We start from the raw sequence: 17,453 nt of genomic DNA on the forward strand, positions 1-17,453 counted from the left end.
TCCTGGATGGAGATCGTGTCTGCTGAGGAAGTCTGCTTCCCAGTTGTCCACTCCCAGAATGAAGAGAGCCGACAGAGCGCTTACATGATTTTCCGCCCAGCGAAGGATCCTTGTGGCTTCCGCCATCGCGACTCTGCTTCTTGTCCCGCCTTGGCGGTTCACATGAGCCACTGCTGTGACATTGTCTGATTGAATCAGAACCGGTAGGTTTCGAAGAAAACTCTCCGCTTGTCGAAGGCCGTTGTAAATGACCCTGAGTTCCAACACATTGATGTGTAGACAGGACTTCTGGTCTGACCAAAGACCCTGAAAATTTTTTCCCTGTGTGACCGCTCCACATCCTCGGAGGCTCGCGTCCGTGGTAACCAGGATCCAATCCTGAATTCCGAACCTGCGACCCTCCAGGAGCTGAGCACTTTGCAACCACCACAGGAGGGACACTCTGGTCCCTGGGGACAGAGTTATCTTCCGATGTAAGTGCAGATGGGACCCGGACCACTTGTCCAGAAGGTCCCATTGAAAAGTCCTTGCATGGAACCTTCCCAAGGGAATGGCCTTGTAGGCCGCCACCATTTCCCCCAGAACTCGAGTGCATTGGTGAACTGACACCCTTTTCGGTTTTAGCAGGTCTCTGACCATGTTTTGGATGTCTTGGGCTTTCTCTATTGGGAGGAAGACCTTCATTTGTTCCGTATCCAGTATCATACCTAGGAACGGTAGTCGAGTTGTCGAAATCAACTGTGACTTCGGTAGATTTAGAATCCAACCGTGTTGCTGGAGCACTCTCAGAGAGAGCGCCACACTGCTCAGCAATTTCTCCCTTGATCTTGCTTTTATCAGGAGATCGTCCAAGTATGGGATAATTGTGACTCCATGCTTGCGCAGGACCACCATCATTTCCGCCATTATCTTGGTGAAAATCCTCGGGGACATGGAGAGTCCAAACGGCAACGTCTGAAATTGGTAATGACAATCCTGTACAGCGAATCTCAGGTATTCCTGATGGGGGGCATATATGGGGATATGAAGGTACGCATCCTTTATGTCCAGAGACACCATAAACTCCCCCTCCTCCATGTTGGCTATTATCGCTCTGAGAGATTCCATTTTGAATTTGAATCTTTTTATGTACAAGTTTAGGGATTTCAGATTCAAAATAGGTCTGACCGAACCATCCGGTTTCGGGACCACAAATAGGGTTGAGTAGTAACCTCTTCCCTGCTGGTGCAGGGGAACCTTGATTATCACTTGCTGTATACACAGCGTTTGAATTGCAGTTAACACTATATCCCTTTCCGATGTGGAAGCTGGTAGGGACGATTTGAAAAATCGGCGCGGGGGCACCTCCTCGAATTCCAATTTGTAACCCTGGGAAACTATTTCCAACACCCAGGGATTCAGGTCCGAACTGACCCAGGCCTGACTGAAAAGTCAAAGACGTGCCCCCACCGGTGCGGACTCCCTCAGGGGAGCCCCAGCGTCATACTGTGGGTTTTGGAGCAGCCGGGGAGGACTTTTGTTCCTGGGCACCTGCCGAAGCAGGTGCTCTCTTGCCTCTGCCCTTACCTCTGGCGAGGAAAGAGGATCCCCGACCTCTTTTGGACTTGTGCGACCGAAAGGACTGCATCTGATAGGGTGTAACTTTCTTTTGCAGTTGGGGAATATATGGTAAAAAATTTGATTTACCTGCTGTAGCTGTGGAAACCAGGTCCGTCAGCCCATCCCCAAACAATACATCACCCTTATAGGGTAGTACTTCCATATGTTTTTTGGAATCCGCATCACCCGTCTATTGGCGAGTCCATAAGGATCTTCTCGCTGAGATAGACATGGCATTGGCCCTAGAAGCTAGCAATCCAATGTCCCTTTGAGCATCCCTCATAAATAAGACTGCGTCTTTAATATGGGCTAGAGTTAGGAATATAGTATCCTTATCCATATTATCAAATTGATCTGTCAGCTCATCTGTCCAAGCTGCAATTGCGCTACACACCCATGCCGACGCAATTGTCGGTCTTAGCACAGCACCCGTATGAGAATAAATACACTTTAAGGTAGTTTCTTGCCTGCGATCTGCAGGGTCCTTAAGGGCTGCTGTGTCAGGAGACGGTATCGCCACTTTCTTGGACAAGCGCGTCAGGGCCTTGTCCACAGTGGGAAGTGATTCCCAAATCTCCCTGTCCTGCTTAGGGAAAGGGTATGCCATATAAATTATTTTGGGGATCTGTGGTCTCTTATCCAGTCTCCCAAGCTTTTCCAAAGAAATCATTCAATTCATGAGATGTGGGAAAGTTAATAATCTGTTTCTTTTCCTTAAACATGTGTACCCTTGTGTCGGGGACCGAGGGTTCATCCACAATATGCAACACATCCCTTATTGCCACAATCATACACTGAATGGTTTTAGTCACCCTCGGGTGCAATTTTACTTCGTCATAGTCGACACTGGAATCAGAATCCATGTTGGTAGTAGTATCTTGTGTTAAGGGACGCTTTTGAGACCCCGACGGGCCCTGTGAGTCGGTCCAATCCGAGGATTGACCCCCTGATGTCCCCCCTAAATCAGCCTTATCAAGCCTTTTATGTAAAGATGCCACACTTGCATTCAACATATGCCACATGTCCATCCAATCTGGAGTCGGCACAACCGACGGGGACACACCACTCATTTGCTCCACCTCCTCCTTGGAGAAGCCTTCCGCCTCAGACATGTCGACACACACGTACCGACACCCCACACACACAGGGATTAACCTATAAGGGGACAAAACCCCAACCAGGCCCTAAGGAGAGACAGAGAGGGAGTATGCCAGCACACACCAGCGCTTAAAACCACTGGAAAAAATATGTCCAGATAGCGCTTTTCTATATATAATATGCCAATTCCCACTCACTGCGTCGCTAATGTGCCCCCCTCCTCTTTTTTTCCAGCCTGTGAAGTTCAGCAGGGGAGAGACCAGGGAGCCAGCGTTTTCCTCATGCAGCTTCTGTGGAGAAAATGGCGCTGGTTAGTGCTGAGGATCAAGCCCCGCCCACCCGACGGCGGGCTTCGGTCCCAGTGATTTTTCAATAAAAATGGCGGGGGATCATAGATTTACTGCCTCCGCAGCCTAATCAATCTGTATTTGCCCAAATGTGAGGTTTATTGCTGCCCAGGGCGCCCCCCCCCCCCCCCCCTGCGCCCTGCACCCTTCAGTGCTGCTCTGTGTGTGTGTGACTGGGAGCAATGGCGCGCAGCTTACCGCTGTGCACCTTACCTCATGCCGCCTAAGATGTCTTCTGCCTTCTCTATCCGGCTTCTATCTTCGGCATCTGTGAGGAGGACGGCGGCGCGGCTCCGGGACGAACCCCAGGTGAGACCTGTGTTCCGACTCCCTCTGGAGCTAATGGTGTCCAGTAGCCTTAGAAGCAGTGCCCAACTTGACAAGCCAGCTCTGCTTCTCTCTCCTTGGTCCCACGATGCAGGGAGCCTGTTGCCAACAGGACTCCCTGAAAATAAAAAACCTAACAAAATTCTTCTTCAACAGAAAACTCTGGAGAGCTCTCTGCAGTGCACCCATTCTCCTCTGGGCACAAAATCTAACTGAGGTCTGGAGGAGGGGCATAGAGGGAGGAGCCAGTGCACACCCATAGTCAAAGTTCTTTTTAGGTGCCCTATCTCCTGCGGAGCCCGTCTATACCCCATGGTCCTTACGGAGTCCCCAGCATCCTCTAGGACGTAAGAGAAAAGGATTTACCGGTTGGTATCAAAATCCTATTATTGCGCTGAGGTGGCATATATAATTGCATATATAAAACTTCAAAGGGCACGTGGGGGCTGGCTCTGAACTCTGTTGTTCCTTTCACGATTTTGGTAGGAATACTGTCCCTGACATATCCCTGTGTGACTGTGTTTTATGTGAGTGTCATTTTGCACATTATCATGTCTCAAGAATCGGGTGCAGCAGAGGTGGAATCCTTAGAGGACGCCATTTTAGGGACTCAGAATTGCAATGTGGTAGCTCTTCCCTCAGGGGATGAACCTATATGGCTTAAGGGAATAAAGGGAATGATATCTCACATTTCCCACAAAATGTCTCATACTGAGAAAGAAACACAGGTTTGGAGACAGTCTGTAGAGAGTGCTTTGTTTGCAGAACCCTCTACTTCTACCAAACCAGCAAAAAAGCATTCACTTGCTGAAATTATGCAAGTCGACACGGATACCGACTCCGATACAGGGGAGGGCTTAGATGACACCAGGATAGCTGACGCTGCCCTGGCTAAAAGTATAAGACACATGATTCAAGCCGTAAAAGAAGTGTTAGAGGTGACGGACACTACCCCAGTACAGGAAAAGAAAGCTTATTTTAAATTGCATAAAAAACCTGAAGTTACTTTTCCTCCTTCAGAGGAACTTAACACTCCATCTGAAAAATCCTGGTTAAATCCGGAGAAAAAATTCCAAATTCCAAAGAGAATTCTGGTAGCTTATCCATTCCCTACAGAGGATAGGAAAAAATGGGAAACCCCGCCTATGGTCGATGCTTTGTTGTCCAGACTATCAAAAAGGATTACTTTACCTGTACCCGGTACGGCATCACTTAAAGAACCAGCCGACCGCAAAATTGAAACTACACTCAAATCCCTTTACACGGCCTCAGGTACTATTCTTAGGCCCACTATAGCATGTGCATGGGTAGCTAGTGCCATTGTAAAATGGTCTGAGAATTTATCAGAAGAACTAGATACTATGGATAGGGATAATGTGGTTTTACTCCTTGGTCACATTAAAGATTCTGCAGGTTTCATGGTAGAGGCCATGAAAGACATAGGACTTATAGCAACAAGAATATCGGCTATGTCTATCTCAGCACGCAGAGGTCTCTGGATTCGCCAGTAGACTTCGGACACAGAATCAAAGAAGAGTATTGAGACTCTTTCCTATACCGGGGAGGCGCTATTCGGAGAGGCACCAGACACCTGGATATCCAAAGCAACGGTGGGTAAGTCAACATTTCTTCCCTCCGCACCAACTCCACCACGGAAACCGTACAGTACCCCTCCGATGCATTCCTTTCGGGCCGCAAATGCCAAAAGGGGCAGGGGTGACCAATCCTACTTCAGGGGAGGACGTGGAAGATCCAAGAGACCAACCGCAGCAGCAGTAGGTTCCCAGGAACAGAAATCCACTTCTGCTTCCTCCAAAACCTTAGCATGACGCTGGGGCTCCCCTACAGGTGGGAGCTCGCTTACAGAATTTCAGTCAGACGTGGGCCCTATCAGGCTTAGATCCCTGGGTAGTACAACTTGTGTCCATGGGGTACAGACTGGAATTCCAGCAACTCTCACCTTGCCAATTTTTCATGTCAACCTTACCAGTTTCTCCAGAAGAAAAGTCAAAGACTTGGAGGCCATTCAGAAGTTGGTCCGAGACAGGGTAATTGTTTTCTGTCCCACAGCCACAACAAGGCAGAGGGTTTTACTCCAGTCTGTTTGTGGTACCGAAGCAGGATTGCTCAGTAAGACCAATTTTAAATCTCAAGGCATTGAACCAATTCTTAAAGGAATTCAAGTTCAAGATGGAGTCCCTAAGGGCAGTGATCTCCAACCTGGAGAAAGGGGAATTCCTGGTGTCTCTGGACATCAAGGACGCATACCTGCATGTCCCCATTTGGCCTCCTCATCAATCCTACTTAATATTTGCTGTCCTGGAATGTCACTATCAGTTCCAGACTCTACCATTCGGGCTGTCAACAGCACCGAGGATATTCACAAAGGTGATGGCAGAGATGATGGTTCTCCTGCGCAAGCAAGGAGTGAACATTATCCCATATCTGGACAATCTATTAATCAAGTCAACTTCCAGGGAAAAGTTGCTACAGAGTAAAACACTGACAGTGTTTATACTCCAGGACCACGGTTGAATTCTCAATCGTCCAAAGTCTCAGTTGGAACCAATACAGAGATTAGCATTCTTAGGAATGATTCTCGACACAACAGTACAGAGAGTGTTTCTCCCGTTGGAGAAAGCGTTGGTGATTCAATCAATGGTTTGAGAGATCTTGAAGCCAGACCGAGTATCAGTCCATCAATGCATTCGCTTGCTGGGAAAGATGGCAGCTGCTTACGAAGCCCTACAGTTCGGACGTTTCCATGCCAGGTCCTTCCAACTGGATCTCCTGGACAAATGGTCCGGATCACATCTTCACCTACAACAGCGGATACGCCTGTCGCTGAAAGCCAGGATCTCGCTCCTCTGGTGGCTGCAGACTTCTCACCTGCTCGAGGGACGCAGGTTCGGGATTCAGAACTGGATCCTCCTGACCATGGATGCAAGTCTAAGAGGTTGGGTAGCGGTCACTCAAGGGGAAAACTTCCAAGGAAGATGGTTAAGTCTAGAAGTTCTTCTTCACATAAACATCCTGGAACTGAGAGCAGTTTACAACGGACTTCTGCAAGGGGCTCATCTACTAACAGATCAAGTCATTCTAGTCCAGTCGGACAACGTGACGACAGTGTCTTACATAAACCGCCAAGGCGGAATGAAAAGCAGAGCTGCAATGGCAGAGGTGACAAGGATACTCCTCTGGGCGGAAAGACATGCAAGGGCTCTGTCAGTAGTCTTCATTCCAGGAGTGGACAACTGGGAAGCAGACTTCCTCAGCAGACACGATCTCCATCCAGGAGAATGGGGCCTCCATCAGGAGGTATTCGCAGAGATAACAAGTCTTTGGGGAGTTCCTCAGGTAGACATGATGGCATCTCGTCTCAACAAGAAACTTCGGAGATATTGTTCCAGGTCGAGAGACCCACAAGCAGTGGCAGTGGACGCACTGATAACTCTGTGGGTGTTCCAATCGGTGTATGTGTTCCCTCGACTTCCGCTAATCCCAAGGATTCTCAAGTTGATAAAAATAACAAAAGTTCAAGCAATTCTCATTGCTCCAGACTGGCCACGGAGGCCTTGGTACCCAGATCTTCTGGACTTTCTCCTAGAAGATCCTCGGCCTCTTCCACTCAGAGAAGACCTGCTTCAGCAGGGGCCGTTTGCTTATCAAGACTTACCGAGGCTACGTTTGATGGCAAGGAGGTTGAACGACAGATCTTAGCCCAAAAGGGCATTCCTTCAAGGTCATTCCAAGACTCATCCAGGCTAGGAAGGGGGTAACGTCGAAACACTACCATCGAATTTGGAGGAAATACGTGTCTTGGTGTGAATCCAAGAAATTTCCTATGGTGGATTTTGAACTAGGGCATTTGCTCCTGTTTCTACAGTCAGGTGTGGATGTGGGCCTACGCCTAGGCTCAATCAAGGTTCAGATTTCGGCCTTGTCCATTTTCTTCCAGAGACAATTGGCGGTCCTCCCGGAGGTTCAGACTTTCCTGAAAGGGGTTCTGCACATCCAACCTCCTTTTGTGCCTCCAACCACACCATGGGATCTAAATATTGTGTTGCAGTTCCTACAATCAGACTGGTGTGAACCTTTAGGGAAAGTGGACCTAAAGTTTCTCACGTGGAAGGTGGTCACACTGTTGGCCCTGGCATCCGCGAAGCGGGTGTCAGAATTGGAAGCGTTGTCTCATATGAGTCCTTACTTGATATTCCATGAGGATAGAGATGAACTCAGAACTCGTCAGCAATTTCTTCTAAAGGTGGTATCAGCTTTTCATATCAACCAACCTGCTGTGGTCACTGAACAAATCCCCTCTTGCGCTATAAATGATATGGTATGGCTCAAAGTTCAATAAAAACAAAATGATAATTTCATAAATTCTATATTTTTTAATACATAAAAAAAAATATATATATATATATATTTTACAAATAAACTAATAGACCGGTCAATAAAATCACTAACAATATATTTTCATATATATATATAGAGGAGGTGGATCTAGGTAAACTCTGTGCACAGAGAAGTATAATTTTTAAAAATAAAACTCAGTCCATATATTGGAATAAAAAATCAAATACCAGCTGTGATTTGAGCCCATGTAGTAAATAACATCTTTGTAAGTTGCTTTGTACTGGAATTCCTCAATATGCTGCCACTCAGCAAAGAGAGATGATATTGTGCAGAATAACCGCTCCACACTGGAGCCTTACGTGTGGCTTGCACCTGTTGTTACAGCACGGGAGAGTTCAATGACAGACGAGGCGGTCTCGGGCTGCGGGAACGGCGTCTGCACTGGCGCCTGCTGTACTGAATGTTTACCCGACTTCCAAGCTCTATGAGTCCACACCTCCAAGTGCCGTCTGCAGACACCACAGTCACGGTTTTTCTCCTCCCGATCTCCGTTTGCCCACGGACGATACCGCTGGATGATAGAGTAATTAAGGGTGCAAAAAAGGCTGGTACAAGGGTCCAATAGTCTGCTTCTGACGCGTTTCGCTCCTCTTACGGGGGCTTCATCAAAGAATGAGTCATTCTTTGATGAAGCCCCCGTAAGAGGAGCGAAACGCGTCAGAAGCAGACTATTGGACCCTTGTACCAGCCTTTTTTGCACCCTTAATTACTCTATCATCCAGCGGTATCGTCCATGGGCAAACGGAGATCGGGAGGAGAAAAACCGTGACTGTGGTGTCTGCAGACGGCACTTGGAGGTGTGGACTCATAGAGCTTGGAAGTCGGGTAAACATTCAGTACAGCAGGCGCCAGTGCAGACGCCGTTCCCGCAGCCCGAGACCGCCTCATCTGTCATTGAACTCTCCCGTGCTGTAACAACAGGTGCAAGCCACACGTAAGGCTCCAGTGTGGAGCGGTTATTCTGCACAATATCATCTCTCTTTGCTGAGTGGCAGCATATTAAGGAATTCCAGTACAAAGCAACTTACAAAGATGTTATTTACTACATGGGCTCAAATCACAGCTGGTATTTGATTTTTTATTCCAATATATGGACTGAGTTTTATTTTTAAAAATTATACTTCTCTGTGCACAGAGTTTACCTAGATCCACCTCCTCTATATATAAGAAAATATATTGTTAGTGATTTTATTGACCGGTCGATTAGTTTATTTGTAAAATATATATATATATATATATATATCTATTTTTTATGTATTAAAAAATATAGAATTTATGAAATTATCATTTTGTTTTTATTGAACTTTGAGCCATACCATATCATTTATAGCGCAAGAGGGGATTTGTTCAGTGTCCTATTGTTACCGGAGATTTCTAGGTGCCGGTTCTTTTTGACTTGTTTTACCCCAAGTCAAGCTCTCTCCTGCAGCTTAAGTATATATTAATCTATAGTTACATTTGTATACAATTTTCAACATTAGTATTTTGTTCACCAGGATATGGTGATGATTTATTAGCGCCTGGTTATATTTTCTTGTATTGTTGCAAACTGCTGTGGTGCCAGTGGCTACTGACACTTCAGCTTTTCGCAAGATCCTTGGACGTTGTCAGGGCTTTGAAAATTTATGTGGCGAGGGTCCTGCTTCAAAGCAGACTATTGCGCGCTGGATCAGATGTACTATCCAGTATGCTTATTCCACGGCAGGATTGCCGGTTCCGACTTCGGTAAAGGCCCACTCTACTCGTAAGGTGGGTTCTTCCTGGGCGGCTGCCCTGGGTGTCTCGGCTATGCAGTTATGCCAAGCAGCTACTTGGTCAGGATCAAACACGTTTGCTAAATTTTACAAGTTTGATACTTTGGCCTCTGATGACCTACGGTTTGGTCAAGTGGTTTTGCAGGAACCTGGTGCACCTCCCGCCCTTGAGCGGAGCTTTGGTATAGCCCCAAGGTACTAATGTGGACCCCAGCATCCTCTAGGACGTAAGAGAAAACAGGATTTTATAACCTACCGGTAAATCCTTTTCTCGTACTCCGTAGAGGATGCTGGGCACCCGCCAAGTGCTCCAGTTTCTCCTGCACAGTTGTTACTTGATAAGTAATGGCAGATGTTGCTGCCACTTTTGTTCATGCATATTGGCATGGTTTCTGTGTGTTCCATGCTGGTTGCATGTTTATAAATTGGTGTGAGCTGGTGTGAATCTCACCACTATCTGAGTAATATCCCTCTCTTGAGGTTGTCCATCTCCTCGGGCACAGTTTCTATAACTGAGGTCTGTGGGAGGGGCATAGGGGGAGGAGCCAGCCCAGACTATTACATTTTTAAAGTGCCGAAGACTCCAGTGGACCCGTCTATACCCCAAGGTACTAATGTGGACCCCAGCATCCTCTACGGACTACGAGAAAAGGATTTACCGGTAGGTTCTAAAATCCTGTTTTCTGTTAGGTTAAATTAGGTCTTAGCAGCTATGATTTTTTTTCTATATTTTGATGATTTTTCTAGCAGACCCTAGGGGTATATTTAGTACAGAATATGGGTTTTTATGTCTTTTTCCCAGCAGTTTGGCATCCCGTATACTTTACTAAGGTCCAAAACTTTAAAATCCTGCTGGAATCTAATTTAGAAAATGCCATTAAACACATTGTCATCTAGATTTTTCCCATGTAAAGAATATAAACCACCAGATACATCAAGTGGCGGATTTTTATTTATTTATTTATTAACAGTTTCTTATATAGTGCAGCAAATTCCGTTGCGCTTTACAATTGGAAATAACGATATAACAAAACAATGATATAACAAAACCGGGTAATAACAAACAGTCCCTGCTCGCAAGCTTACAATCTATAGGGAAATAGCACCTATTCTTGTGTATCCATGCCTATCTATTGCATAGTTGTCCACCAGATTTCAAATGTTCTGGGTGGGTTGTATGATATGGTCATACAGCAATGATGAACCAGGGTCGAGAGGAAGGGAAAGTGAATAATGAGAAGACATGTGAGGATATGTGTGGACTGTGCAGAGTAAATGCAATTTGATAGGAAGGTTTATGAAAGTTATGTGGGCAGTTCTGGAATTTGATACGCTTGTCTCAAGAGGTGAGTTTTTAGGGAACGCTTGAAGGTTTGGAGACTAGAGGAGAGTCTTATTGTACGTGGTAGGGTATTCCACAGAGTGGGTGCAGCCCGATGAAAGTCCTGCAATCGTGAGAGGGAGAGAGTAATGAGTGTGGATGAGAGACGCAGATCTTGTGAAGAGCGAAGAGGTCGGGTTGGGAGATATTTTGAGATAAGCGAAGTGATGTACGTTGGTGTAGTTTGGTTAATGGCCTTGTGTGTGAGTAAAAGTATTTTATATTAAATACGGTAGAATACAGGTAACCAATGAAGGGACTGACAGAGTGGATCTGCAGATGATGAACATCTAGCGAGGAAGATTAGCCTCACAGCTGCATTCAGAATGGATTGTAGTGGTGAGAGTCTCGTTTTGGGAAGACCAGTTAGGAGACTATTGCAATAATCAATGCGGGAGATAATGAGAGCATGGATTAGCGTTTTAGCAGTGTCTTGTGTAAGGTATGGTCGTATTTTGGATATGTTTTTTAGATGCATGCAACATGATTTTGAAACAGATTGAATGTGGGGAACAAAGGACAGATCAGAGTCAAGGATGACACCTAGGCAGCGAGCTTGTGGGGTAGGGTAGATTGTCGAGTTTTCAACAGTGATAGAGATATCAGGTTAGTACCTACTATTGGCTGGTGAAAATATAATTAACTCTGTCTTTGAAATATTAAGTTTGAGGTGGCGAGATGTCATCCAAGATGAAATGGCAGATAGGCATTCAGTGACACAGCCCAGTACAGATAGGGACAAATCAGGGGAGGATCGGTAGATTTGAGTATCATCTGCGTACAGATGATACTGAAATCCAAAAGAGCTGATTAGTTTACCAAGAGATGAGATAGATAGAGAAAAGCAGAGGACCCAAGACTGAGTCTTGCGGTACTCCGACTGAAAGAGGTAGCGAAGAGGAGGTAGATTCAGAGAACCAAACACTGAAGGAGCGATTAGATAAATAGGATAGGAATAAGAAAGGGCTGTGTCTTTAAGACCTAGGGATTGTAGTGTTTGTATGAGAAGAGAGTGGTCAACAGTGTCAAAGGCAGCAGATAGATCTAGAAGAATAAGTAGTGAGTAATGCCCTTTAGACTTCGTAGTGACCAAATCATTAACCACTTTAGTCAGTGCTGTCTCTGTGGAGTGTTGGGAACGGAAGCCTGACTGAAGTGGGTCCAATAAATTGTGTGAGTTAAGAAAGTGTGTGAGTCGAGTGTAGACAAGTCTTTCAAGTAGCTTAGAGAGACAAGGGAGCTGAGATATAGGGGGTCATTCCGAGTTGATCGTAGCTGTGCTAAATTTAGCACAACTACGATCTTTCACACTGACATGCAGGGGGACGCCCAGCACAGGGCTAGTCCGCCCTGCATGTCAGTGCCAGCCCGCACAGTGGCGATGCCTTTGCACTTCAAGAGTAGCTCCCGACCAGCGCAGCTTTAGCGTGCTGGCCGGGAGCTACTCGTCGCTCCCCAGCCTGCAGCGGCTGCGTGTGACATCACGCACCCGCCGCAGCCCGCATCCCCAACGGTCCGGCCACGCCTGCATTGGCCGTGCCGTGCCGGCATCCAGCCCCCTCCCGCCCAGCGACCGCCTCTGCCTTAGAGGCATCGACGGCTGCTATGCACCGGTGCACTGCAGCACCGGCGCATGCGCAGTTCCGACCCGATCGCTGCACTGCGAGAAACTGCAGCGAGCGATCGGGTCGGAATGACCCCCATAGGGCGGTAGTTTGAGGGAGAGGGTCAGAAATTAGTTTTTTCAAAATGGGAGTAATCACTGCATGCTTGAAGAGTGAAGGAAAGGATTGAAAACAGATGCAAAGTAAGCAGAAAATATGAGATGGCTGTGACATTCAGAATAGCTGTCAAAAGTTCTGTGCCAGTTTGATCTATCTTGTCTTGAAAATTTCTGGAAAAATCCCTCTCCTCCCCATACAGGCATAGCTTACAATTATGTATGAAAATTGTTATAAAACCATAATTTAAAATTGCCACCTTAAAGTGCATAACATAGTGCCTCTTTAATGTTATATAAACATATAACACCCCATAAATTAGTTGATATATATATATTCTACACTCTTTAATTTATATATAAGGATGGTTCAATAAATAAGGTAACAGGACCTCTCATTGCATACATTTATTCAATTCGTACAAATATGTACCTGTGTAATCACTAGTAAGGCCTTGGTACAGATTATTTTTCCACATAGGGCTGTATTCAATTATTGGCGTAAACTGCCGTATTGTCGGAAAGACGGCAGTTTCCGACAGGTTTAGGTCAGAAGGGGTTCCGACCTATTCAATGTGACCCTTTTTTTCCCGACAAGTCGGGAAACCCATCTTATTGTCGAAAGCGAGGCCAAACCTGACAGGTTTTAGCCCCGTTTCCAACAATGTCAATCAGACTTTAAAAAAAGTTGGATTGTCATTGTCGAGAACGGGCCAAACCTGTTGGGTTTGGCCGGCCATTTAATACACTCATGTCGGATCCTTTCCGTCGGAAAGGATCCGACATAAATTGAATACACCCCATAGTCCCCATACTTATCTAAGCATTTGTTCCAACAGTACATCAAAGCATCTATCCCAGCATAGAAGGAATTACTGTCAAGTGCCTGATACCAGGACATGATGTCTTGCTGAACTTCACTGTTGGTTGTATATCACCTTCCACCTAGGTGCTTCTTCAATGATCCAAAGAGATGGAAATCACTTGGTGCCAGGTCAGGGCTGAAGGTAGGATGGTTCAGTACCTCCCAATGGTAGCACCATAACAACTCATGCATATGGTTGGCCGTTATCAAAGGCAGTGCACCAATCCCAAACCTGTTTCCGTGACATGATGTTATCACCGTACACCTCAACAAGTTGCTGATAAATTTCAGCTGCTGATGTTCCTTTTAGATGCAGAGATATATTCACACTACGCAGCACAGTGTTTTACCATGTTTCCGCCAGCCCCGCCATCTTACAACTAATGCTGGGACAGTATGACTGATATGACGCGCAGTCTAATGGGCCTGATGGGAAGCAGTGGTCTAACTGCTCTGGTCTGGCAGGAAATTAGAATAAAGTAGAGAACAGTACACACATGAGAGGTCTTGTTACCTTACTTATTGAACCACCTTCGTGTGTATTTTCTCATTGAAGTAGATAATACAGTAGCCCCTGTGGGTTTTTTTTAATACAGTATTGCCCCATAGTATCTTAATAAAGTAAACTATTGTGTCCATTAATTATATACAGTATTAACAGTTAACGTTGCCTTTTAATAGAAATTACTAATAAAATGTTCCACAATTTATGTAAAAATATTTTTTCCCATCCATTTGACCCACAAATTTTCTGTAATTATTTGCTTCAATGCAATGCAATTATGCGAATCCTCCCATTTTTTTTTAAAGCTGCAATCATTTAAACGGTAAAACCAACATGTTTTTGCCATGTAAATGATTGCCATTTTAAAGAAACGGGAGAACTTTGACAAAGTCTCGCACCTCCTGCTTCTCGCATGTTATTACATTCTTCTCGTGGAGTGAGCTAATGGCTAGGTGTCTGCCCATGTGACAGATGGCCAGCCAATCGGGAATGGTATCTCATCATCTATTATACAGGCAGGTGTGTCTAATTTCTCTTTGTCTTGGTAAACTTTTCAGGATATGCCCATCGAAGATGTGGATCCAATAGTATATGGCTTCAAGTTTCGGGAATCAACAGGACCTGGGCTAATTACAGTGAGTGTGTCACCTTGGTCAATCCAGAGATAAGGATCCAGGAGAAGGTACGGAGCAGCAGGTGCAGACGATAGTATGAATTATTGAGAGTGCAGTACTGTATTCAAGTTTCCAGTTCCATTCGTTGTTTATCCCCCCCACCACCCCATCAATGAATCCTGTTAAGACCTACTGAGTTGGAATTCTATGGACATTAATATTGAATTGTTTCTCTCTATAGAAGTTGTTTGAACGCTTGCGGCTGATTTATACTGTAGGATATTCAGTCTCTCTGGCTACACTCCTCATTGCTCTCTGCATCCTTTGCTATTTCAAGTAAGAACTTGAATTGTGTAAAAATGCATAATAGTAACATGGATATTAACACACTAACAAGGTGAAAATGTTAGGCTGCACAAAATATTATATGATAGAATAAAGCCAAACACTGACAGGTCCTATTTTGTTTTTAATGTGGAGACATTGTAAGGCCACACGCTTGGGCCAAAGTACATGTTTTCATCAGGATGTCACCACAAATGTAAAATCTCATAATTTAGGCTTCAAATGGGAAGAGTGGTTGTCACTGCAATCATTGTGGACACATTGGACCACATTTAAAGTAGGACAATTCCGCCAATATGTTTAGTTTATACTAAATTTAAGCATATGGGACTTATGCATATATATTACTATAAGTGACTAAGGGGTCTATTCATGAAGCAGTGAAAACTGTGGAGAAGTGAGCCAGTGGAGAAAAGCCAATCAGTACTGAAGTAACATTTATAATTTGCATACTATAAAATTATACAGAGAAGCTGATTGGTTGCCATGGGCAACTTCTCCAGTGGCTCACTTCTCCACTCTTTTCACTGCGTCATGAATAAACCCCTAACAGACGTTTTATTTGATAAAATGTCAAGTATTTTATATTTTGAAAACCTGTAAAATGTATACCAAATATGTCATTTCAAATTGTATTTGTACCCCAATACTGCAGGCGCTTGCATTGTACCCGAAATTACATCCATATCCACCTCTTCACCTCTTTTATTTGTCGTGCGGGAAGTATATTCTTGAAAGATGCTGTACTGTATTCAAGAGAAGATGAAGGTGCAATGGAAGTTGAAACTCTAGAGATTGGAGTACCTAAGGGAACAGAATTCCACTGGGTTAGTATGTGTTGCAGGACACTGAGGGGCTGATTCAAAGTTGGAAGCAAAAGAAAAAAAGGGAGTAAATTTTCACCTTGGCAGAACCATGTTGCACTTATCTGCTTGGCATAAATGGGACAACAACATTCAATTGAACACTGTTACCCATGACGTGCTGGGTGGAGGCAGCCATTATTGCATTATCCATTACAACTATGATATAATTACACTTGATTGGCTCTGCTTTATGAAGAGAGCATTGAACCATGAACGTGATGAAGTTGGTGTGTATATATATATATATATATATATATATATATATATACACACACACATATATTAGAGATGAGCGCCGGAAATTTTTCGGGTTTTGGTTTTGGGTTCGGTTCCGCGGCCGTGTTTTGGGTTCGACCGCGTTTTGGCAAAACCTCACCGAATTTTTTTTGTCGGATTCGGGTGTGTTTTGGATTCGGGTGTTTTTTTCAAAAAACCCTAAAAAACAGCTTAAATCATAGAATTTGGGGGTCATTTTGATCCCAAAGTATTATTAACCTCAAAAACCATAATTTCCACTCATTTTCAGTCTATTCTGAATACCTCACACCTCACAATATTATTTTTAGTCCTAAAATTTGCACCGAGGTCGCTGTGTGAGTAAGATAAGCGACCCTAGTGGCAGACACAAACACCGGGCCCATCTAGGAGTGGCACTGCAGTGTCACGCAGGATGTCCCTTCCAAAAAACCCTCCCCAAACAGCACATGACGCAAAGAAAAAAAGAGGCGCAATGAGGTAGCTGACTGTGTGAGTAAGATAAGCGACCCTAGTGGCCGACACAAACACCGGGCCCATCTAGGAGTGGCACTGCAGTGTCACGCAGGATGTCCCTTCCAAAAAACCCTCCCCAAACAGCACATGACGCAAAGAAAAAAAGAGGCGCAATGAGGTAGCTGACTGTGTGAGTAAGATAAGCGACCCTAGTGGCCGACACAAACACCTGGCCCATCTAGGAGTGGCACTGCAGTGTCACGCAGGATGGCCCTTCCAAAAAACCCTCCCCAAACAGCACATGACGCAAAGAAAAAGAAAAGAAAAAAGAGGTGCAAGATGGAATTGTCCTTGGGCCCTCCCACCCACCCTTATGTTGTATAAACAAAACAGGACATGCACACTTTAACCAACCCATCATTTCAGTGACAGGGTCTGCCACACGACTGTGACTGATATGACGGGTTGGTTTGGACCCCCCCCAAAAAAGAAGCAATTAATCTCTCCTTGCACAAACTGGCTCTACAGAGGCAAGATGTCCACCTCATCATCATCCTCCGATATATCACCGTGTACATCCCCCTCCTCACAGATTATCAATTCGTCCCCACTGGAATCCACCATATCAGCTCCCTGTGTACTTTGTGGAGGCAATTGCTGCTGGTCAATGTCTCCGCGGAGGAATTGATTATAATTCATTTTAATGAACATCATCTTCTCCACATTTTCTGGATGTAACCTCGTACGCCGATTGCTGACAAGGTGAGCGGCGGCACTAAACACTCTTTCGGAGTACACACTTGTGGGAGGGCAACTTAGGTAGAATAAAGCCAGTTTGTGCAAGGGCCTCCAAATTGCCTCTTTTTCCTGCCAGTATAAGTACGGACTGTGTGACGTGCCTA

The 17,453-nt window shown here is 45.1% G+C and overlaps 1 protein-coding gene across 10 annotated transcripts in view; it reads left to right on the top strand.

Moving 5' to 3' along the window:
- Positions 1 to 17,453, top strand: part of LOC135055433 (parathyroid hormone/parathyroid hormone-related peptide receptor-like) — a 182,802-nt gene that overhangs the window by 104,696 nt on the left and 60,653 nt on the right. For 8 of the 10 annotated variants that reach the window (XM_063959502.1, XM_063959505.1, XM_063959497.1 and 5 more), the window contains 3 exons: positions 14,573 to 14,697; positions 14,871 to 14,965; positions 15,630 to 15,801. In XM_063959502.1, coding sequence (XP_063815572.1) covers positions 14,573 to 14,697; positions 14,871 to 14,965; positions 15,630 to 15,801 — 392 coding nt within the window. Of the gene's footprint in view, positions 1 to 13,536; positions 13,653 to 14,572; positions 14,712 to 14,870; positions 14,966 to 15,629; positions 15,802 to 17,453 lie in introns of those variants that run through there. The other 2 variants (XM_063959507.1, XM_063959500.1) reach the window with 2 other exon arrangements.

The sequence above is a fragment of the Pseudophryne corroboree genome, chromosome 3 (genome assembly GCF_028390025.1).
Source record: "Pseudophryne corroboree isolate aPseCor3 chromosome 3, aPseCor3.hap2, whole genome shotgun sequence".
Taxonomy (NCBI): Eukaryota; Metazoa; Chordata; class Amphibia; order Anura; family Myobatrachidae; genus Pseudophryne; species Pseudophryne corroboree.